At 46.5% G+C, this 22,779-nt stretch overlaps 1 protein-coding gene across 9 annotated transcripts in view; it reads left to right on the top strand.

Moving 5' to 3' along the window:
* Card11 (caspase recruitment domain family member 11) overlaps positions 1–22,779 on the top strand; it is a 111,849-nt gene that overhangs the window by 70,085 nt on the left and 18,985 nt on the right. For 8 of the 9 annotated variants that reach the window (XM_013070611.3, XM_087196493.1, XM_087196494.1 and 5 more), the window contains 10 exons: positions 1,323–1,454; positions 10,720–10,932; positions 12,896–13,033; positions 13,167–13,492; positions 16,240–16,419; positions 17,702–17,854; positions 18,244–18,369; positions 19,364–19,561; positions 21,494–21,670; positions 22,704–22,755. In XM_013070611.3, the coding sequence (XP_012926065.1) occupies positions 1,448–1,454; positions 10,720–10,932; positions 12,896–13,033; positions 13,167–13,492; positions 16,240–16,419; positions 17,702–17,854; positions 18,244–18,369; positions 19,364–19,561; positions 21,494–21,670; positions 22,704–22,755 (1,570 nt within the window). In that variant the 5' untranslated portion in view covers positions 1,323–1,447. Of the gene's footprint in view, positions 1–1,322; positions 1,455–10,719; positions 10,933–12,895; positions 13,034–13,166; positions 13,493–13,646; positions 14,534–16,239; positions 16,420–17,701; positions 17,855–18,243; positions 18,370–19,363; positions 19,562–21,493; positions 21,671–22,703; positions 22,756–22,779 lie in introns of those variants that run through there. The other variant, XM_021254695.2, reaches the window with a different exon arrangement.

Consider the following 22,779-nt stretch of genomic DNA (forward strand, 5'->3'; position numbering starts at 1 on the left):
GATTTACCAAAAAAGAACCCTAGAAGTCTTCCCTGGCCTTAGGGCCAAGTTCTTTAATCTTAAATCAAAGTCCTAAAACCAGAATAAAAAAAGTCCAGCCTCACTGTTGGCTGTGCCTCAGTTTCCCCAATCTGTGTTGACATGGCAGGAAGGGAGAATGGCAAAGAGCAATTGTGCAGACCTGTTTTCCCTTTCTTAGAATTAAAACCTTTCTTAAAATTTAAAAATAAATAAGAATCCTCTTCTGGGGGCTGATAAAAGAAATATTCTTTTTTTAATAAATGCAGAAGATTATCAGTTCCCCTGAATTTGCTCGCCAGCCTGTGGGTCTGTGGACCTTCCCTGGGGTGAGAGCTCTCACAACCTCCCCAGCCCTGGCCACAGTCCTAGGCAGCCATGTGCCTCCTGTCCCCACCACAGCACAGGATGCCTGTAAGGAGACCAAGGAGAAAGTGTCCACCAGAGATGCATCCCTGTCCCTCCCCAGCCCCGGGCCTCTGTCAGCTCCCCCACCCGCACGGCACCAGCAGGAACAGCTTCCGTCAGCCCTGGGAGACCTGGTGTCACCTGTGATTAATGCTCAAAGCCAAGACCAGCAAGTTCTTGATTACACAGCAGTGTCCAGAGTCCTTGTCACTGCAGCACAGAGAGGTCTTGAGCAGCTTCCCAAGACCTCTGGGAGTTGGGACAGCTGTCAGGCCAGGTGGAAGACCCCTCCCTCTTCACCTTGTCAGGCTGTGAGGACCCCATCCCTCTCCCTGGCCTCCTTTCCAGGAGAACTGGTCCTGCTCCGAAAAGCTCAGAGGCCCAGCTGGGCCTTGGAGCAGCTGAGTCTGGCATTTGAAATGGCCTTGTCGGCCACCGTGAGCAATTCAACCCTTGAGAAATTAGAGTGTGTGTACCACGGAGGCTTCCTACCCAGGCCCATGGCAAGCTGGAGGCCGGAGATGTGATTCACAGCGAAGCCAGCTCTGCCAGGTCAGAGTACTGCTTGCTGCCTTCAACTTGATGAGTTTGTAGCCACTGAAAGCAGCTCAGCTCTACAGGTGCTGTGGTCAGACCCTGCAGAGAACTTTCGTGGTGGCTGGGAGTCACCCCATGGCAACCCAAGGTCTCTACCCATAGAGGTCTGTGGCCTTCCCAGATGTCCACACCACTGGATGGGGCAGAAGCCCTTCTCCCCTGCCAGGTGTGGTCCACCTGTCACTGTCAGGTGACAGGTCTTTCTTCCATAGCAGAGCACCCACCCTTTGATCTATTACTTTCCCTTTCCCCTCTACCCTGCACCCCTGCTCCAGGTCTGATAGTCTTTCTCTTTTCAGGTCCCAGGCATCCAGGCTGCAGATCCAGTGGGAGACTGGCCAAGGGAGAACAGGAGCCAGCAGGAAGTATATGTATCAGAGCTCAGGGACAGCTCCGCATCTCCTGTTTATTGAGCACCTGCCACATGCCAGGTACTGTACATGTGTCATCTCTTTTACATTGAAAAATGGCAAGTGGGGTTCTCTGAGACTCAGTGTGAAAGTTGAGGAAGGGAGGGGCAGGAAGCAGGCTGTGCTTGGAGCCCTGTTTGGTGAACAGTCAGAGAAAAGCCCAGGGTCACGGTTGCAGTGAGGCCATGGAATAGGTGGATGGTAACTTGAGGCTGAGATCAAGATGTTGGGATTGATAGTAATGGCGAGAGGGGACACATGATAAATGCCTCGAATGAGTGAGGGCAAGAGGGTGCCTGTGGCTGTCATGGACTTTGGGCATGGGAAGGCAGGTCCCCATGACCTGTGCTTCCCAGGAAAGGCAGGCACCAAGGCAGTCCCCGCAGAACCCGGTCCTGGAGCCTAACTTGCTTTGGGGCTGTTTATAGAGGGACCCAAGGACCGGGGACCTGGAAGCCAGACCCCACCCAGGTTGGGTCAGTGCTGCCACACTTTGCAGCTCTGACTGAGGTTAGAGATGGGCCATGAGCCGAGAGGGCCAATGGAATTCACAGCCTCCTCATCTAAGATTGCATTTCTGGGCAAACTGTTTTCAGAGAAACTGCCGGAGCTTGACACAGGCCACTGGTTTGGTGCCTGGTGATGGCACTGAGTCTGGCTGAGTTATAGTGTTTGGAAGAGAAAAACTGCCTGAATGGGGTCCAAAGCATGTTGTTCTATTTTGAGGGCAGCTTCACTACCCACTGTCCATGAGCGTTTCACACGCAGTAAAGATGTATGCACAGCACGCATCCATGTGGCAGAGAACAACAACATGGACACCCTGACCTCAGCTACAGCAGCATCGTGACGTCCCCTGTACCCTCCCAAGGTCACATGTGTGTGGCTGTCCTCCCCAAGGCGAGCTTCCACTCTGATCAGACCAGCCCCTTGCTCCCCAGTGCAGTTTTTCTGAATGCCCTGGACAGCAGAGTTTTGTTGCATGTGACTTTTTGTTTGTTTGGGGTGTTTTATTGTGGTACTGGGGATTGACTTTAGTACCTTGGCGCTGAGATACATCCTCCATCTTTTTCATCTTGAGACAGGGTCTCGCTAAGTCACTAAGTTGCCCAGGCTGGGCTCCAACTTGCCATCCTCCTGCCTCAGCCTCCCAGAGTGCCAGGATTACAGGTGTGCACCACCACACCCAACTTTATTTGATGTGCTTTGAAGCCTGTTTGGACAAGCCTTCAGTGACTGTATTGTGCCTTCAGTGACTTTCTATTTTTCAGCTTCATGCTCCTGAGTCCTATCCGGGCTGCTGCACACAGCTGTGTCTCTTAGTGTTGTCACTGCAGTAGTGGATGCTACCATGGAATGTGTTACCAACCCTGCCGTACATGACAGTGTTTGTGACACCTCTACCCACCCTCCTGACTAGGTCCCCTGATGCACTTGGGTCATTTCTCCAGGGATCACAGTGGGGAGGGAGACCTGGCCATGGTGAACAGGTGTTCAGGCCTACTAGAGACAAAAGCCCCTCTCAGCCACTGGCAAAAGTCTGCAGCTGAACCCTGCTGGGCAGCAGATGCAATATTGTCCTGACTCTTCGTGGCTCCCCATGGGGGCAGCTGGGCCCAGTGTACCACAGCCCCCCCTTGCCCAGCAGACACCTGCTCCAGAAGCCCCCCCTGACCCAAGGCAAGGAGTCCTAGGAGCGTCTTGGTGTGGGAGGTCTAAGTGGGATCCCAGTTCATACTTGCCGTGTGACCTACAGTGAATTGTTAGGCTCTCTGAATCTGGGTTTCCTTGTCTACAAAACAGGGACGATCACGGCACCTCTCTGGGTGGCTGTGGTACAATTTTTATGAAGGGTCAGAGGCAGTGTTGGCACAGGGTGGCACTTCCTGTTCTGCTGGCAATTTCCCTGCCACCCCTTCTGTGGGTCTGGGCTGCCTCTTGCATGTCACATTGCAGCTGTTTGTGTAGATGGCCAACACCTAGCACTGAACCTTGAGCACCTCAAGGTCAGGAACTGTGCAGGAAATGCCTCTGCTACCTCCGTGCCCAGCGTGGTGCTTACCACATGCTCCCATGCTGGCCAGCTTTCCCAGGGACCACTCAGCCCGTGGTGGCCCCATAGCCGTGCTGCACAGAGTGCTCTTGGTATCGTGGCTCCTGCAAGGCTGAAGGTCTGTGGTTGCTTGCTCTGAGGCAGGAAGCCCCTTTCATCTCTGCTTGGGAAAACAGATGTCACCTAGTCATTTCCTTCTTGGCTGATGGTTGCCAGAGTGACGGCTTCACCACCTGGGCTGGGAGAGAGCATTTCTGCAGCACTGAGCACCCCGTACCTATGGTCTCACATGCCATCCACAGCGCCTCATCCATGCAGGACAGGAACCCCTGCTTCCTAGGCTGCTCCTGGTGACCTGCAGGGCATAAGTTCTTAGCACCTCATTCTCAGTTCTCTCCTGTGCTTACAGCACTGAGCAAGCCATATGTGGAGGTGGAGGTGGGGGTGGGGTAGGGGTTACCAGGGATTATACTCAAGGCTTTTGCACGGGGCTACATCCTCCACTCCTTTCTCACGTTTTGAGACAGAGTCTCATTAAGTCACTATGTTGCCCAGCCTTGGCTCCAAACTGTCATGTTTCTGCCTCAGTAACCCAGAATCCTGGGATTACAGGTATGTACTATCACACCCAGCTACCATGTGCTTTTAAAATGCACACTGAGCACCCTGTAGTGCAAAAAGATCAGGAATGTCTACTGCTGAATAATTCAGTTGTTTCCATTTTTTTTCTAAATATTCAGGTGAAAACTGGGGAGAAATTAAATATCCAGCAATGACAGAATGTATAAAATATTGTATATTCTTACAATGGAATAATATACACAATTAAAAAAGAATAAACCAATCAAAAATGAGGAATTATCAAGTTGGACTTTTAAAAACTAGATCACTTGTATACTGTATACAGTAGACACATTCTAGATTAAAAAATGTAAAGAGATTAAAAATAAAAGGACAGAAAGATATATACCATCCTAACAACAACCATAAGGGAACTGGAATGGCTACACCAATAGCAGATAAAATAAACTTTAAAACAAAAATATTGCTAGAAATAGAAAAGAACATTTCATAATAATAACCCACCAGGGAATTTTATGTGCATCTAACAGAGCACCAAATACATGAAGCAAAGGTTAGGGAACTGGAAGGAGAAATATACAATTTAGCAATAATAGTTGGAGACTTTATTGCCCTACTTTCAATAATGGGTAGAACAACTAGATAGAAGATCAAAAAACAGGAGATTTGAACAGCACTGTAAACAAAGTAGTCCTAACAGAAATCTGCGGGACATTCCATCTGATAGCAGTAGAATTACACATATTTTCAACCACAACATAAGACATTTTCCAGAATAAGTTACATTCTAGGCTATAGAACAAACCTCAATAAGTTTGAAAGTATCACAATGACAGAGTTTGTCTTCCAACCATAATGGAATGAAGTTAGAAATCAATAATAGAAGGAAATTTAGGAACTTTACAAATATGGGGGGGAGTTAAATGGCATACTCCTAAGTAACCAATGCGTCAAAGAGAAATTTGTGAAGGAAATTAGAAAATCATATGGGAATTAGAAGTGAGCAAATATGTTTGTGGAGACACAATGTACCAAAACCTTCAGGATGTAACTAAAGCAATATTCCAAGGAAAATTATACCTATAAATGCCTATACTGAAAAGGAAGAAAGCCCTGAAACAAACAACCTCCTACCTTACAAAAGTAGAAAAAGGACTAACTTAAACCCAAAATGAGGAGAAAGAAGAAAACAATAAAGACTAGCAAAGAAATAAATTGATTTGAGAATAGAAAAAGAGTAGAGAAAAATCAATTAAATCAAAAGTTGATTCTCAGCTGGGTATAGTGACACATGCTATAATGCCAGCTGTTTGAGAGCCTGGGCAACTTAGTGCCTTAACAAGACCCTGCCTCAATATAAAAATTAAAGGGACTAGAGGTATAGCTCAGTGTGAAGTCCCTGGATTTAATACCCAACATGAGAAAAAAAATGTTGATTCTTTGAAATATCAACAAAATTGAGAAAACTTTAGCTGGCCTGACTAGAAAAAAAGAAGGAAAATTTAAATTATTGGAAAGAAAAATGAAAGAGGGAACATTATAACTGAACTTTACAGACACAAAAAAGATTAGGAAAGAAACTATGAGCAATTATTGTTGATAAATTAGATGGCTTGGCTGAAGTGGACAAATTCCTAGGATGACACAAACTTCTGAAACTGGCTCAAGAAAAACAGAAAATATGAACTGACCTACAACAAGGAAAGAGATTAAATCCATGAAAATAATAGTGACTCATAAAGTAAATAGTAACTCATAGAAGTCTATACGCCAGTGTCTTTACTTATAAATTCTACTTAACAAGAGAAATTATATTAATTCTTCAAAAACTCTTCCCAAAAGTTGAAGAGAAAAAAACACTTTCCATCTCATGCTATGAGTCAGTGTGACTTGATATCAAAGCCAGAAAATGACATCACAGGAAAAGAAACTAGACTAGTGTCTCTCATGAATATGGATGTAAAAATTCTAAATAATGGGCCGGGGATTTAGCTCAGTGGTTCCACCACCTGCCTCGCAAGTACCAGGTCCCTAGTTTGATCCCTGGGTCCAAAAAAAATTTCTAAATAATACTAATGAACTGAATCCAGCAACACACATAAAGAAGTAAATACCATGACTGAGCTGGATGTGGTGGTGTGTGCTGTGATCCCAGCACTTGGGAGGCTGAGGGGGAGGAGGTTCACAAGCTCAAGGTCTATCTGGGCGACACAGCAAGTCTGACACCAACCTGAGTGAGGGCCTGCCTCAGAAAAGGGAGAGAATAAGAGAGGAGATGAAGAGGGCCGGGGATTTAGCTCAGTGGTTTCGCCGCCTGCTGTGCAAGCGCAAGGGCCCAAGTTCGATCCCCGATACCAAAAAAAAAAAAAGAGAGGAGATGAAGGAGAAGAAAAAGAAGCCACTACCATGAGTAAGTGGGATTTATCCCAGGAATACAAGATTTGCTTTACATCTGAAAGTCCATTCATGCAGTGTACCGTATCAATAGGGTAAAAAACAGAACCACATGATAGCCTCAATAGATTGAGAGAAAGCATTTGACAGAATCAAATCAAGGATCTTTTCATGACAAAAATATTCAATAGCTAGAAATGAAGGGAACTTTCTTAACCTGATAACATGTTTTATCCATTTAAAAGCAAAACAAAACAGCTCATATCATACCTAATGGTGAATGGACTGATACTTCCCCCCTAAGATCAGGAATAAGAGAAGAATGTCTACTCTTTCCACTTCCAAATAACAATGTACTAGAAGTTCTAGCCAGGGGACATAGGTGTGAAGGAGAAATGAAGGGCATCCATATTGGAAAGATAGATTTAAAACTCTATTTACAGGTGACATGATCTTATGTAGAGAAAATCCTCAGGCATCTACTAATAAGTTATTAAAACTAGTAAATGGTTTCAGCAAGGTTTCAGAATTTGTGTATCTATACACCAACAGTGATCACTCCACAAATGAAATTAAGAAAGCAATTCCCATTTACAATGTCATCAAAATAATAAAATACTTGGGAAAAATTTAACAAAAGAAGTGCAAAACCTGCATACTGTGTTAGCTTTCTGTAACTATAATGGAATATCTGACACAAGCTACTTATGAAGTGAAGAGAAGTTTATTGTGGCTCATGATTCTGGAGATTCAAGTTCAATGTTTGGGGTCCTATTGGTTTGGAGTTCTGGTGACAGTGGCACATCACAGTGAAAGTATGTATCAGAGCGAGCAGTTATGGTTTGAGTTAGGGGCAGGGTAACACAATCCTTTTTGATGGCATGCCCCCCAATGATATAAAGACCTTCCATAAGGCCTGACCTCCTAAAGGCCCATAGCACCTCCCAGGAGTGCCACCCTGGGGACAAACGCTTTACACACAAACCTTGTATGTAAATTATATCATACCCTGAGAACTATAAAATATTGCTAAAAGAAATTAAAGATGTAAATAAATGGAAAGATATCCCATGTTCATGGATCAGAACATTTAATGTTGTTAGGGAGTAATATTCCCCAAACTGAGCTACATATTCAGTGGATTCACTGAACTAACACTCCAATGGAATTATAAAAGGGCCCCTACTAGCCAAAATAGACTTGAAAAGAACTAGGTTAGGGGACTTATATTTCCCAATTTCGAAACTCAATAGTGATCAAGACAATGTCGTGCTAGCATAAAGAGAGACATATAAATCAATGGAATAGAATTGAGAGTCCAGGAACAAACCTTTATATTTGTGGTCAGTTGATTTCCAACAAAGGTGCCAGAATCATTCAATGGAGAAAGAGTAGAAGGATTTCTGGGGGAGCAGGGGGAGTTGTTTTGTTTTGTTGACCTATTAGACTGGGACAACCAGGTGTCCACACATAAAACAATGAAGTTGGATCACTACTTCATATAAAACATAAAAATTAACTAAAAATGGATTATAGACATGAATGTAAGAGCTAACATATAAAACTCTAAAAAAAAAATAGGAATAAGTCTTCCTCACTTTGAATTAAACAATTATTTTATGCCTTCCAGAGCACAAGTAAGAAAAGAAAAAACAAATTGAACTACATCAAATTTAAAATTTTTATGCTACATTGCCCTTAAAAAGTAAAAAGACACATGACAGAAAGGGAGAAGATATTCACAAGTTTTGTGTTTTGATAAAGGACTTGCATCCAGAATACATAAAGAACCCCTGCAACCCAATAATAAAAACACAGACAACTCAATTTTAAAATGGGAAAGGATTTCAATAGATATGATGTGTGATCAAAATATACGGTGAATGTTTAAATTTATTTTGGTAAAAGACACATTACCATTAATCCCCCTCAAAATTCTCCCCCTGGCTTCCAACACATTCATCCCATCATTCTTACCATTTTCTGAAGCCATTGTGGAAGTTCTCTTTCCCAAGTGTCTTCACAAGATGTGATCAAAAACACAGTGAATACTGTTGCCAAGTGCCATCCAACAGAAAAGCAGGCTGACAAAAACATGACAGTGTGTCCTCATCCACCTTCTTCACAGGATCTGGCACCAGGCAACATCTGTCTTTTTCCTAAAGTCAAAATGGCCATGAAAGATAAATGTTTTGGATCAATTCAGGACATTGTGGCAGCCACAACAACACAACTAAATACAGTCGCAGAAAAGGACTTCCAGAACCGCTTCAGAAAGTGCCAGGAATGATGGGATACTGTGTTCAAAGGGGGAGGGGAGTATTTTGAGGGGAATTAATGCTGACGTGTCTTTTACTGTAATAAATTTTAAAAATTTAAATCTTCACCATATTTTTTAATGATTCCTTCCTATCTCTGTGCACAAATGTCCAATAAAAAGATGCTCAACATCATTAGTCATTAGGAAAATGTACATCAAAACCACAATGAGATACCACCTCTCTTCCTATAGCATAATGATGATATAAGCAAAGAGGATAACTATTATTAGCAAGACTGGAGAAAATGGAACACTAGCACATTACTAGTGGGACTGTAAAATGGTGCAGCTGCTTTGGAAAACAGTTTGGCAGTTCCTCAAAATGTGAAACATATGGAATTACTGTATGGCTTTGGAATTCCACTCCTATGAATCTCCTCAAGGGAAATAAAAACATAAATCCACATGAGAACTTGTATAGGAAGGTTCATGATAGAATAAAAGTAGAAAAACTCAAATGCCCATCAATGGATGAAGGGATAACAAAATGTGTTCTATTCACACCATGAAAAATCATTTGGCAATTTTTAAATGAAATACTGATACATACTACAGCTTGAAAGCTGAGGGAAAGAAGCCAGTCACAGATACTATAAATATAAGACTTCATAAGAAATATCCAGAAAAGGCAAATCGGTAGAGACAGCAATTGGCTCAGTTGCCTAAGGGCCTGATTTAGGGGGAGAGGCAGAGTGCCCGACGAAGGTGTGAGGTTTCTTTCTGAAAGGACAGGAATGGTTTCAAATTAATTGTGGTGATTGTCGCACAATTCTTTGAATCCTTGAATTGTACTTATTAAAAAGGTGAATTGTATGGCATGTGAATTATATCTCAGTAAAACTTTTTTAAAGGAAAGAGGTACAACATTCTTCAACACAGATATACCTTGAAAATATTATGCTAAAAGAAGCTGGTCACAAAAGAACACGTTTTATGATTCTGTGTATATTAAACATCCAGGGTAGGCAAATCCATAGAGACAGAAAGTAGATTAGTGGTTGAAAATGAAGGCATTGGCAAGGAAATCAGGAGGTTGCTAGTGGTATGAGTTTTGTGGTTTCTTTGCTGTTGTGGTTGTTTTGGTTTTGGTTTGGTTTTATGGGTTTTGGTGGCTTGTTGGATTGTTTGGTTTTTTGTTTGTTTGTTGGCAGTACTCAGTGTTGGACCCAATGCCTCCGCACTGAGCTACATTCCCCAACTCTTTTTTGCGTTTTTGTTTTGAGACAGGTTCTCAGTAACTCACTAAGTTACTCAGGTTGGGCTAAACTTGGGGTCCTCCTGCCTCAGCCTCCCAGAGTGCTGGGATTACAGGCTGCACCACCTCGCCCAGCTGTGAGTTTCTTTTAAGGGGGACACAAATATTCTAAAATATTAGACTGTGGTGGTTATTGCACAGCCTCAGGAGTGTATTTAAAAACACTGAATTGTATACTTTAAATTGGCAGTTGTGTGGTATGTGAATTATATCTCAATAATGCTGTTTTTAAAAAATAAATGAAACAAATCCACCTAGATAAATCTCAAAGAAACACAGAGGGGGGAAAAGCCAAATGAAAAAGGAAACATACAGTAGAATACCATCTATGTGAAGTTTTAAAACAATTTACTGTTGTTTGGGGAAAGATATATTTAGTAAGATAAAACCTTAGGTGGGAAGAGTATACTCCAATGGCCAAGTTTTCCCTCTCTCCGCCAATAAACAACCTTTTAAAATTTGTATGGCCCGTCCTTCCATTGTTCACGATTAGTATATAAGGAAAATACATTTATATTATATTCATTGCCCCTGTCTCAGCTAAAAGGTAAAATGCCAGATGTACTTTTCTCTATCATACTTTTTTAAAAACTTAACACTATATTTGTGAGCTCGCGCTAGAGCAGCTTATGGAGTGTTCTGGGAAGGTGCTGGCACTAACCACGCGAGGTTCTGTCCGAAGGAGGCGGGTCCGAGATGGACGAGTACATGGAGACGCTGAAGGACGAGGAGGACGCCCTGTGGGAGAACGTGGAATGCAATCGGCACATGCTGAGCCGCTACATCAACCCGGCCAAACTCACCCCCTACCTGCGCCAGTGCAAGGTCATTGATGAGCAAGACGAAGATGAAGTGCTTAGCGCCCCCATGCTGCCATCCAAGATCAACCGGGCAGGTAACCTGAAGAGCCCCCTGGGGCACAAGGAGGGCCAACCCTAGCTGTCCCAAATTGGGGTTTCTCTAGGCCAGGGATTTTTCAAACGTGGGTCCACAGACCACCACCTACACTTGTCAGCCCACTAAGATACAGGATTCAAAGCCCATGAACTTAGAGAGGGAGGAAATTACATCTTGATTTTACAAACATAAACTAAACTGTAGCGTTGCCTTCAACTATGAATGGTGGCAGGCAACAAATCCCGGTAGTGATTACTAATCCCTGCAACACTGTCAACAATAAAAACTACATATATTTCTGTATCCCACATTACAGCTTTGCAGGTGTCTTAAAATACCATTTACACTCATCTCTCCCTCAAAATTACAGTAGTTATCAGACCTACCAAGAGATCTTGTTATTCAACGCATTAAAAGTAGCACATTTATTACTGAATCACAGATTTATTTAATATCTGGTAATTGTATTATAATTGGCTTTCTTTGTAACCAGATGTATTTAATCAGTTTTTTTTAAATATTATTTTGAGAAGGGATCCACAGGCTTTTCTGGAGTGCCTGGGAGGCCGTGGAACTCCATAATACTCAGTAAAAGTAATTTGCATATTTGTGAAACTTGTTTCAGTTTGATGTATGTGTGGGTGTGCACATATATATGTTTGTATACTTATCTGTGTATATAGGCACTAGGTCACAGTGTAAAATTTATTTCTTTTTGTGACTGTAGTTTAAAAGGTTTGGAAATCACGGTCCTGCAGTGTGACTGATGATAAGTGGTTCGTATGCTGTAACTTTCTTTTGCATCCGTGGCCAACATCCTTAATTAATCACAGCATGCCTTCCCACTGGGTTTGAATGTAACTTTGGAATCCTTCTAACACAGGGCTCCAAGCAGCTTCCTCAAACACAGGATTGACACAAGATGAAATTTATTTATATCATATCTTCTTGGGGAAAAGATAAAGTCTAAGACCTCAAGGGGGAAAATATCTGAAAAGAATGTTTAAGGAAAGGCCATAAAGTGTAAACAATACATGGAATCAGTAGTGTCTTACCCTGTTTCTATTTCTAGAACAAAATAACTGAGGCAGATTAACCTTATAAAGAAAAGTGGTTCATTTAGCTCGCAGTTAGAGATATTCAAGGGTATGGTACTAGCATCAACTCAGCTCTGATGAGGGCCCTCTTGTTTGTCTCACATCGTGGCAGGAGTGTGTGTGTGTGAGGAAGAGATCACATCTCCAACAGGAAGCCAGAGAGAGATCGGAATCTCACCATCCTTTCCAAGGGCACAACCCCAAATGACCTAAGGATCTCCCACTAAGTCCCATCTCTAAAGGTCCCACTACCCAGTATCTCCACATTGAGGACCAAGCTTCCAACATATGAACTTTTGGGGGACAAATGACATCCAAACCTTCATGAGTAGGATGGAAACTGTAAACAAGTGGGAAGAGTAAAAGTAGGTTAAGATGTTTCCAGGCTGTGGAATAAAAATCCAAAAAACATGGAGCTATGCCTCCTCCCTCTGACTTTTCTTAAAAGCTTCCCACCCAAATATTTGTCCTCTTGCTCTGAATCCCAGGGAGCCATATATTATTTCATATACTTCTAACTTCCTTCAATCCCAGAAGAGCAGGTGCTTGTATGAATAATTTAACCCTGGTCATGGGGAAGCTCTTCGAAATTGCTGGTTCCTTCCCATGCCTGCAATTCTGTTTAATCCTAGTTCTACCAATTGATTATCAAAAGACGAACATTCCCTGAACCCATGCCAAGGGCCTGGTACCTTGGTTACATTATCTGACTCCATGGTCCAACTCAGGAGTGGTAGAACATGGTGAGACTATCTAGCTTCTTTAAGGTTATTGAAGGAGAAAATGCAAGGTAAGACTGAAGGTGGAGATTTGCACCCAATCAGATATATAATTTTCTCCTGAGTGATGTGGTCTTTCCTCTAGGCCGATTATTAGACATTCTACACACCAAAGGGCAAAGAGGCTATGTGGTCTTCTTGGAGAGCCTAGAATTTTACTACCCAGAACTGTATAAACTGGTGACTGGGAAAGAGCCCACCCGGAGATTCTCCACCATTGTGGGTAAGTGGCTTTGCCTTCATCTGGACTGTGGGGGTGGGTGTATGGGCGTAAGAGCTCAGCACAGTGTCGGTGAGTGGCTGAGTGAATGGCCCCTGCCTCACCCTTGAGCCTAACAGGGTGCCCCTCTCCGCAGTGGAGGAGGGCCACGAGGGCCTCACGCACTTCCTGATGAACGAAGTCATCAAGCTGCAGCAGCAGATGAAGGCCAAGGACCTGCAGCGCTGCGAGCTGCTGGCCAAGTCCCGGCAGCTGGAGGATGAGAAAAAGCAGTTGACGCTTACACGGGTGGAGCTGCTGACCTTCCAGGACCGGTACTACAAGATGAAAGACGAGCGGGACAGCTACAATGATGAGCTGGTCAAGGTCAAGGACGACAACTATAACCTGGCCATGCGCTACGCCCAGCTCAGTGAAGAGAAAAACATGGCTGTGATGAGAAGCCGAGACCTCCAACTTGAGGTAGGGGCAATGGAGCTACTCGCCAAGCTGAGGGAGGGACAAGTGAATGTCCCTGGGGCTCAGTACTACCACAGGGGCACATGCCGACCTGCTCATACAGGCAACACCAGAGAGTCCTACCCAGCCAGATGACAGGAGACTGGCGGGAGGGAGATCTAAACCCACTGTGTGCATGAGCAGACTGACTTCGGCGGGTTTAGAGCCTCTGGTTTTGCGCCCTTGATCCTCTCTGCGCTTGCGCACGCATGCGCACAAAGATGCAGTGAACTTACTGGGTCCAGATTACTTCTGCACATGTGCAGACATGCGCACACATCCTGTGCCAGGCATAGTGATGAGAAAGTGGGATACGGAGAGACCCGGTCATGTGGCATGCAGGGAAATTGAGGAAATGGATGTTGCGCCTGTCCTGTGGGAGGTAAATTCCTTAGGGCCATGATGCTGTCCATAAGGTCTGTATCCACAAAGCTCAGCATGGTTCCTGGCACAATGGGGTCGTCGATGCATTTATCAGCCAACAAACCACCAGCCAAGTGATTGACGTGATTAAAGAGTTTACCGCCTAAATGAAGAAAGAGAGGGAATTCGCCACGTTCATTCTTTCCTTGTATTTATTGAATCCCACCATGAACTCGGCTCATTTCCAGGAATAGATTATCGCCAGACCAAGACCCTGTCGTCATGCAGTTCACATTATAATCAGAAAACAAATACATAGATACCTCATAGTTTGAGTGCTACTAAGAGAAGAGGGAGTCAGGATAGAAAATGAAGGATGCCATCTTATAGGGACTCTGACAAGGGAATATGTAAGTAAGGATCTGAAGAGAAGAAGCCAGCCATGCAGTGTAAAGAAAAGCAAATACAAAGGCCTGAAGGGGGTGGGGGTGGGGCGCTGGCTTTTTCTTTCTTTTTTTTTTTTTTTTTCTCTTCCTTTTTTTCTTGAGTAATGGCAGAAAAGCCACTGGAGCTGGAGCCAGATGAACAAATGGTACAAAAGGAGGTGGGAGAGATGGCGGGGGTCCACATCATGAGGGCACGGTAAGAACTTTGGAATTTATTCTAGTTGTGATGGAAGCCACTGAAGGATTGAGAGCTGAGGAGTGACAGCTGATTTATATCTAAGAAGGATCACTCTGGCTCCTGGGTAGAAAATAGACTCTCAGAATATTTATTAAGCACCTGCCATGTGTAAGGCACTGTGCTAAGCACTGTGAGGGACACGGGGATAAATAACCTGAGCTCTGCTTGGGTCACTTACAATTTAGTGAGGCAGACAGATCAGTAAACAATCCACAGAGTGCAGGTGAATTGAGTTAGTGGCATAGCAGACAGTAGAGCATTTCAGCTAAGAGCATGAACTGTAAAGGCCTGTAGGTTTGAGTTCAGATTCTGGCTTCTAGCCTTACCACTTACTTAGCTATTGGCCTCAGGTCTCTTTGCTTGTAAGTGACAATAAGGAAGCTGGCCCTGGATTGCCCTATCCGCCCTTAGGGTTCCCAAGCTTCTGCACCATGAGTCTTTGATAACCTTTGTGGAACTGGGGATATGGACCCAGCCCAGGACTTGGGTTGATCTTCGGAGATCCTAAAGAGGTTTTTGGTTGTTTGTTTGGTTTGGTTTGGTTTTTGTTTTGTTTTGTTTTCAGCATGACTAAAAAGAGAAACTAACCTCTGACAGGGACTTAGAAATTTCTCTCCTGGAACTTTCTCCTGTATTATGTTTCCCTGGAGATGTGTTAATAATGAGAAAGTGTGTGTGGAATTGAAAGGACATCCAGCCAGCTGAGTCTCTGGATTATTTCTCTGCCCCAGGCTACTTTCCCTCTATGTACCTTTTTCTTGAGCCACAGAAGTGCAGTACCAGACCTTTCTTTGTTGAAGCCACTGCCTTCTACCTGCCAGATTTCTCGAGGCTGTTCTCCTCACAATCCTAGACGTGGAAAATTACATCCACTCCTTCAGTGCCTCTATTCTTCCCCACAGCCCTTTAGCACAGTCTTGTTCAGGATGCTTCCTAAGGCCAGTTTGGGGAAGCACACAGGTTTACTCACAAGGGATCAAGATATCTACTGGCCCCAGCTCCTGATGCTAAACTCTTGAGGATGACACTCAGTACATCTCCAGTTATGCCATTTTCAGATGTAGTAGCTGCCTCCTCTAGGAAGCCACCCATCCTGGCATGGAATCTGGACATGTTTTTAGGCCAGAGATCCTGTGAACTTAGAGGTCAGTGGATTTCAAGCTGTTTTGTTTTTTAACAACAGTACCAATTTTCCCAATAGTCTTGTGTAAAGTCCAAGATGACAAAAGATGTACAAGCAGAGCTGCTGGAGAATGAAGTTAGGGTGGCATCCATGTCCTCATTCCCTTCCATAACCCTAGGGCTCTTCAGAGGAATCCCTGGGTTCCAGGGATCCATTTGAAAGGCCACTGAAATAAGTAACACACCTCAGGGAGACACCAGCTTGGGTATATTTTGTCCTGACCTGTAACTTTTTCGGCAACAGTTCCCTGAGAGAATTTTCTAAGAGACACATAGCCACTTAAAAGTAGTGTAAATGAACTAACTGGGAATTGTCCATCAGCAAGGAGATGGTGATGTCTTTTGCTGGAGACAGCTCCCTGTACCCTGGCCTGCTGGCTGTGCTGGAACCCCAGCGAAACCTGGGGAAGCATTGGAAGCATTGCTCTTCCCTGTAGTCCTCACCAGCCGCAGTCTCCCCTTGGCTCCTTTGGGTGTTTCAGATTGATCAACTAAAGCACCGGTTGAATAAGATGGAGGAGGAATGTAAGCTGGAGAGAAATCAGTCTCTGAAGCTGAAGAATGACATCGAGAGTCGGCCCAAGAAGGAGCAGGTCCTGGAACTGGAGCGAGAAAATGAAATGCTGAAGACGAAGATCCAGGAACTGCAGTCCATCATCCAGGTGAGGAGCTGCTGTCTGTCCTGAAGGGGAAGTGGGTTGGACACACCTGGGTGTGGGTCCAGAGTCTCAGCTTGCAGGACCAGGGACAACGAAGGTCATCCCTGGGCACCACACTTTCTTCCTCTGTGAGGTGACCACCCAATCTCTGTCTTAGTCACTTTCTTGTCACTGAGACATAATACCTGACAGCTACAACTTAAAGGAGGAAAGGTTCATTTTGGCTCACAGTTTATAGAGGTTTCAGTCCATAGTTGGCTGGCTCCAAGGCAGAACAGCATAGTGGAAGGGCCTGAGGGGAGGAGACCTGCTCACCTCATGGCAACCAGGAAGCAGAGAGGCAAAGGAGGTGCTGGGAAGGAAGACATAACCTTCTGGGTCATGTCTGCAGTGACCTGCCTCTTCCAACCAGACCCTGCCTCCCACCAGCAAATCGGCTGTAAACGCCCCCACAAGCTAGTCACCTTCCAAAGCTCCCACCTCAGAGCAAATGAGGCTTTGGGGGATGTCTAGATCTGAACCATAACCGCCTCCTTATGAGAAACATGACATCACAGGAGGTCACACTTGCAAAATCGCTTCTTTCATTGACATACTCCATGAAAATCCCCATTCACGCAGAAATCAATTCCCCAGCCCTGAGGATAGAAAAGTACATCTAGGAAGCCTCCTTGCTCTTAAAGATCCCAAGAAACTCAGCTACACGCTAGGGCTCTTTCAAATTTCTCCCTGACTTGCCATCCCAGAATCATGTGTGGATATGGAGGGCCTCAACACTGAGACAGAACATCCTAGAATACACTGCAGGGGAAGGAAAGTAAAAGCATCCCCTGTACTTCTCCAGCATGATCCCCAGGATGGGCTGCCTGGGGCAGGCTCAGTTTCAGAGCAGGGACTGAATCCCAGTTTAATCAGAGCAGATTAGTTGATACTTTGGGGACGGCATCAGGAAAGCAGGGCAGCCCTGCCTTTGTTTCTGCCTCCGAAGGGGTTGGAGGAGCAGCTGGTGCTCCTCTAGGCTCTGAGAAGAGCTGGGGGAGAACAATGGGCTCTGAGTATTCCTGAGCAGAAGTAGGTTTTATGCTTCTTTCCAGGTGATAAACTTCTTAAATGATAAGCTGCTTAAAGACCCCAAGAGATATTTCTTCTTGCCTCTGCTTTCCTGGCACAAAATCTTCTGCTCTCCGAGAGTGTGGCTGGCTCTTTGGTCCCTGCCTTCCCTGTCCACCTTGCTCCCCACTGCCCCAGTCCCAGCACCATCACACCCTCCTCCCTGCCCACCCAGGCCGGCAAGCGCAGCCTGCCAGACTCAGACAAAGCCATCCTGGACATCCTGGAGCATGACCGCAAGGAAGCACTGGAGGACCGGCAGGAGCTGGTCAATAAGATCTACAACCTGCAGGAGGAGGTCCGCCAGGCTGAGGAGCTTCGGGACAAGGTAGGAGCCCTGGGGGTGCTGGGGGCAGCATTGGCCAACCGGTACCCTCAGCCTGTCCGCTCTCCAAGCGGAGTACACTGAGCCCACTGGCCCTTTCCAAGGACTAGCTCTGACCCCTGATATCAATTCCCCATGCTTCCCAGCACCCAGCACCCCATTACCGGTCACACAGTAGGTTCATCCATTCCTGTGAGATTGACTACCTTGTACCAAAGTTCCTTTCTGTCAGTCAGGCAGCTGGCTCTCAGAAGGACAGGCCATGTTCTGACCACACCAGCTCAGGAAGCACAGGCCAGCTCCAGCCCACAGGATGCACCACCAGAAAACAGCTGTTAGCCCTGACCTATAGATTGCTTGATGCACATATTGATTTTCTTTGTCACTCACAGTATCTGGAGGAGAAGGAGGACCTGGAGCTCAAGTGCTCAACCCTGGGGAAGGACTGCGAAATGTACAAGCACCGCATGACCACTGTCATGCTGCAGCTGGAGGAGGTGGAGCGTGAGCGGGACCAGGTATACCTACCTGAGGTGCAGGGACAGGAGGCTGCACCCTGGGGCCTCTGCCCCAGGCCACGGGGCTCCCTCAGCAAGTTTTGACCAGTGTGATGGCACTGACTGCACAGGGTTGCTCAGGAATCCATCTTTCCTAATTCTAGTCCAAAGATGAATCCTATCCTATGCGTCTTTCAGAATCCACAGCCATTTGGGGTTCAGATCCAAGCAGGCTGCTCCGTGAGGCCTCAGTGTCCTCATCTGTAAAGTGGAAATAGCCACAGTTGTACCCCCTCTAGGGGCAGAGTGTAGACTCCAAATGATATGCATGGATGCTCTTCACACAGTGCCAGGCAGGGAACCAAGGCAGGATGCCTAGTCCAGGGATGGCACTAAGGAAGAAGGGAATGGGTGAAACACCCAGAGTCAGGGTCAAGAAGTGAGCAGCAGCCCCACACTGTGGCTGGTACCTGGCTTGGAGTGGATGTGTGTCCCTAGGACCACTTTGGTATCGTCAGGTTGAGGCACCAAAGCGGCCTCTGTTAGACTTGTGTCCCTATAACCAAATACCTAAGAAAGTCAGTGTAGGGGAGGAAAGGCTTGCTTTGGCTCATGGTTTCAGAGGTTTCAGTCCATGGTCTCAGGGCCTCTCCATTGCGTTAGGCCTTTGGCTAAGCAGAAACATCATGGTGGAAGGGCACGTGGCAACTAGGAAGTACAGAGAAAGGGGAAGTGCTAGAGAAGAAGAGGTCAGGTACCAGATGGAGTCCCCAAGACTATGCCTCTGTGATCCACTCTCTTCAGCTAGGCCCCACCTCCTGTTTCCACCACTCCCAATAATGCCATGGAATTATGGTCCTCACGGTGAATTAACCCACTGATGATGTTAGAGCCCTCATGATCCAGTGACTTCCTGAACCCCCATCAGCCGGCAATGAAGCCTTCTACACAGTGAGCCTTTTGGGATTCACACCATATGCCACCCATAACATGCCTTTATCCAACACCCCCATAGGCCTTCCACTCCCGAGACGAAGCTCAGACCCAGTATTCACAGTGCCTGATCGAGAAAGACAAGTACCGGAAGCAGATTCGTGAGCTGGAGGAGAAAAACGATGAGATGAGGATTGAGATGGTGCGGCGGGAGGCCTGCATCGTCAACCTAGAGAGCAAGCTCCGGCGCCTCTCCAAGGACAGCGGGACACTTGACCAGGTGGGCTGCAGCCCGGTGCCCTCCCACCACCAGCCCATGACTGGCCAGGGCCTCTACCTCCTGTGCAGGTATTCTTCGCACATTGGGGCTGGAAGTATCTTTCCTTCCTGTGCTCAGAATCATCCATGTCCTCTGACTCCATGTCTCTATAGTGCTGAGTAGAAGCCACTCGTCTTGGAGTTAAAAGGTGCAGGTACAATTCTGGGTTGGGTACATCCTAGCTGGGGACCAAGTGACCTCCCCATCAGGACCTTTGACCCCTCCCAGTTGACCACAGCTGGCCATTGGCCCTTCCTCAGGCCGCCTGCCAATGAGCACGGTCATCAGGTTTAAGATACCAGTAGGTTAAGGTTGCTGGTGCCCATGAGTGACACTCCTAAGGGACAGTATGAGTTGCAGAGTGCCTTTGCCTATGACCCCAGGCACCCAGAAATGAATGAATTTTGCCCTTGATCCAGATGACATCATGATCACTGTCCTCGGAGATCTCCAGGGTACCCTCCTGGCTGGGACTGTGCTGGCACCATTTAACCCACAGAACAATCCTGCAGGGAAACTGTGCTTTCCGTTCTCATTTACAAAGGAGGAACTCCGACCCAGGCAGCTGAGTGGCTGAGCCCTGGGGAGTCTGATCAGAGCCACCCACCCCCCTCAGAGACTGCAGAGTCCTACAGAGAAGGCAAATACAGGAACATGGCTTTTCAACACAGTACTGTCAACTCCAAATTCAAGGAGTGCCAGGGCCCAGGGAGGCCTGTACTCCCTGGAGGCCTGTGGCCCCTACCCAGTATGCTCCTGCTCCGACTTCACCTGGCCAGATCTGCTCAGCTGGTCTTGCTGAAGTGTCGCCAGGTGACAGTCACTCAGCCCCACAGTAGAAACCACAGTCACTGTGACATGCTCTCACCCTCTCCTTCAAGTGATTAGCACAGTTTATGATTACATGGACGCTCCCTACAGGTCCTCCTGTTCCCAACGCCCGGCCCAGTGCCAGGCATAGGGGACATGCCTGTGAGTATCTGCTGAATATACGCATGCAGCCAAAGGCACCTGATTGGGTGAAGAAAGGTGGGACCAGCACCCCAGTTCCTGAGGAGCATGAGCAGAGGCCCCAAAGGAAGGCAGGCGCGCAGCTCTGCTGACTGGGGACAGCAGAGTGGGAGGAGGGAGCAGGAACGGTGCACCAAGTGTGTTGAGTGTCTTTGCAGCTCTTCTGGCACCTTTGAGGGATTTAGTGTAGAGAAGTACAGGAGAGCACTTCGGAGGGCACGCCAAGGTTGCGTAGTGCCCTGTGACTCAGCCTCTTATTTTGTATACAGTGACTATTAACAATATGAACTTAGGATTAAATGAGGTAATGGCTAGAAAACACTCAGGATATACCAAGCACTGTTTTTTATTATTGTAGTGCGTTTTTTCCAGCATCAGGTATTGAACCCTGGAACTTCACTCTGAGCTATATCCCCGCCCTTTTTTATTTCATATTTGAGACATGGCAGAGTTGCCACGTGGCTTGAGCTGGGCTCAGACTTGTGATCCTCAGCCTCCCAGAGGTGCTGAGGTTATAGTTGTGCACCACCACACCCAGCTTCCACAATATTTTCTATACTTGTTGCTCAGATAGGGATGGACATTGGGACCTTAGTCAAGGCATGCAAGTGAAATGGCTCAAGATGGCCTGGGGCAGCTGCTTTGCTACTACATAGGAAGGCAAGGGCAGGGCCCAGACCCTGGTAGGAGAGAGGTAGGGACAGGAAGGTGAGGGAAGGAGAGATCACTGAGCTAGAGTGGTAGGCCCTGGCATCTAAAGAAAGGAAGGAAGACAAGTGTCAAGCTCAGGTGCCTGAGGGAATGATGTGCCATCAGCCAGCTGTCCAGTTGACTGTCGGCTGCTCACTCTTGTCTCCAGCACTGGTGTCTCTCTGTCCCCAGAGTCTTCCCCGGAACCTGCCAGCCACCATCATCCCACAGAGCTTTGGGGATGCCAGCCCCAGGACCAATGGTCAGGAAGCTGATGACTCATCCACCTCTGAGGAGTCACCAGAAGACAGCAAGTACTTTCCACCCTACCACCCACCTCGGCGCAGGATGAACCTGAAGGGCATCCAGGTGTGGGCTCAGGGCACGATGGCAGGGCCTCCCTGGCAGCCTTGAGGGTGGGAGACCCCCTAGACCATGCACAGTGCTGCCCAGGTCTGAGACACCTAGATGTGACTTGACTTGTTTTAGCCTGAGAAACAGAAACCATGCCAACTTGTGGTTTGAACCTGTTTTCTGTTCTTAGTGATTCCCTTTCTCCTAAAAGTATAATGGAAAATTTTAAAAGAGAACCCAGGCGTGAGAGCACACACCTATAATCCCAGTGCTTTGGGAGGTTGAGGCAGGAGGATCACAACTGCTAGTTTGAAAGTCCAACTGGCACAACTTAGCAAGACCCTGTCTCCAAACAAACAGACAAAAAGGTCTGGGGAGTAGCTCAGTGTGAAGCCCACACCAGTACAAAGCGAGGGGTGGAATGAGCATTATTCCCAAATTCATTTGCTTATTCCCCAAATAAGTTTAGAGTGCTTGTCACGCGCCAGGCCCCATTTGGAAGCTGCTGTCACAGCAGTGATCCTGTCCTCTCGCTCAGCGTCCAGTGTAGTCCATGTAGCACATGGCTAACCCTCAATGAGTGATGAATGAGTGGAGGGAAGAATGGAATAAATAAATGAATGAATAAATTAACGAACGGGACAGTTCTTCAGGCCTGATTCTCTGCCTCTCCCACCCTGGGGCCTCACAGGGCTCGGTACACCAGGGGCCCAGGATGGCGACGCTCCTCTCCGGAAGTCTCCTGTGTCTTGCAGCAGTGTGGCTCAGTCCCATTCCCCAGTGCCCCTGCCCATCTGTGATCTGGGTGGCTGAGTCTCCCTGGAAGGGAGGTTGCCTTACCAGCAGCTCCCCAAGCTAGGTCCAGGAAGACCTCACACCCAGTCCCACCCTCAGAAAAGCCTCCAGCATACGACCCGGGTGGCCCGAGGACATAAAGCAGAATAGTCTCACCCTGCTGTGCTTGGTTTCTCTTAGCTCCGGTGACATGTGTCTGGGCCTTGTTTGATTTGTGTCCTCTGTCCTGTTTTTCCTCCTCTCTCTCTTTCAGCTGCAGAGAGCCAAATCCCCCATCAGCCTCAAGCGAGCATCTGATTTTCAAGGTCAGCAAGATGCACGGATCCCTC

Source organism: Heterocephalus glaber, unplaced genomic scaffold (genome assembly GCF_053883595.1).
Source record: "Heterocephalus glaber isolate CG9 unplaced genomic scaffold, H.glaber_assembly_v1.0 deba00001610, whole genome shotgun sequence".
NCBI classification, from domain to species: Eukaryota; Metazoa; Chordata; class Mammalia; order Rodentia; family Bathyergidae; genus Heterocephalus; species Heterocephalus glaber.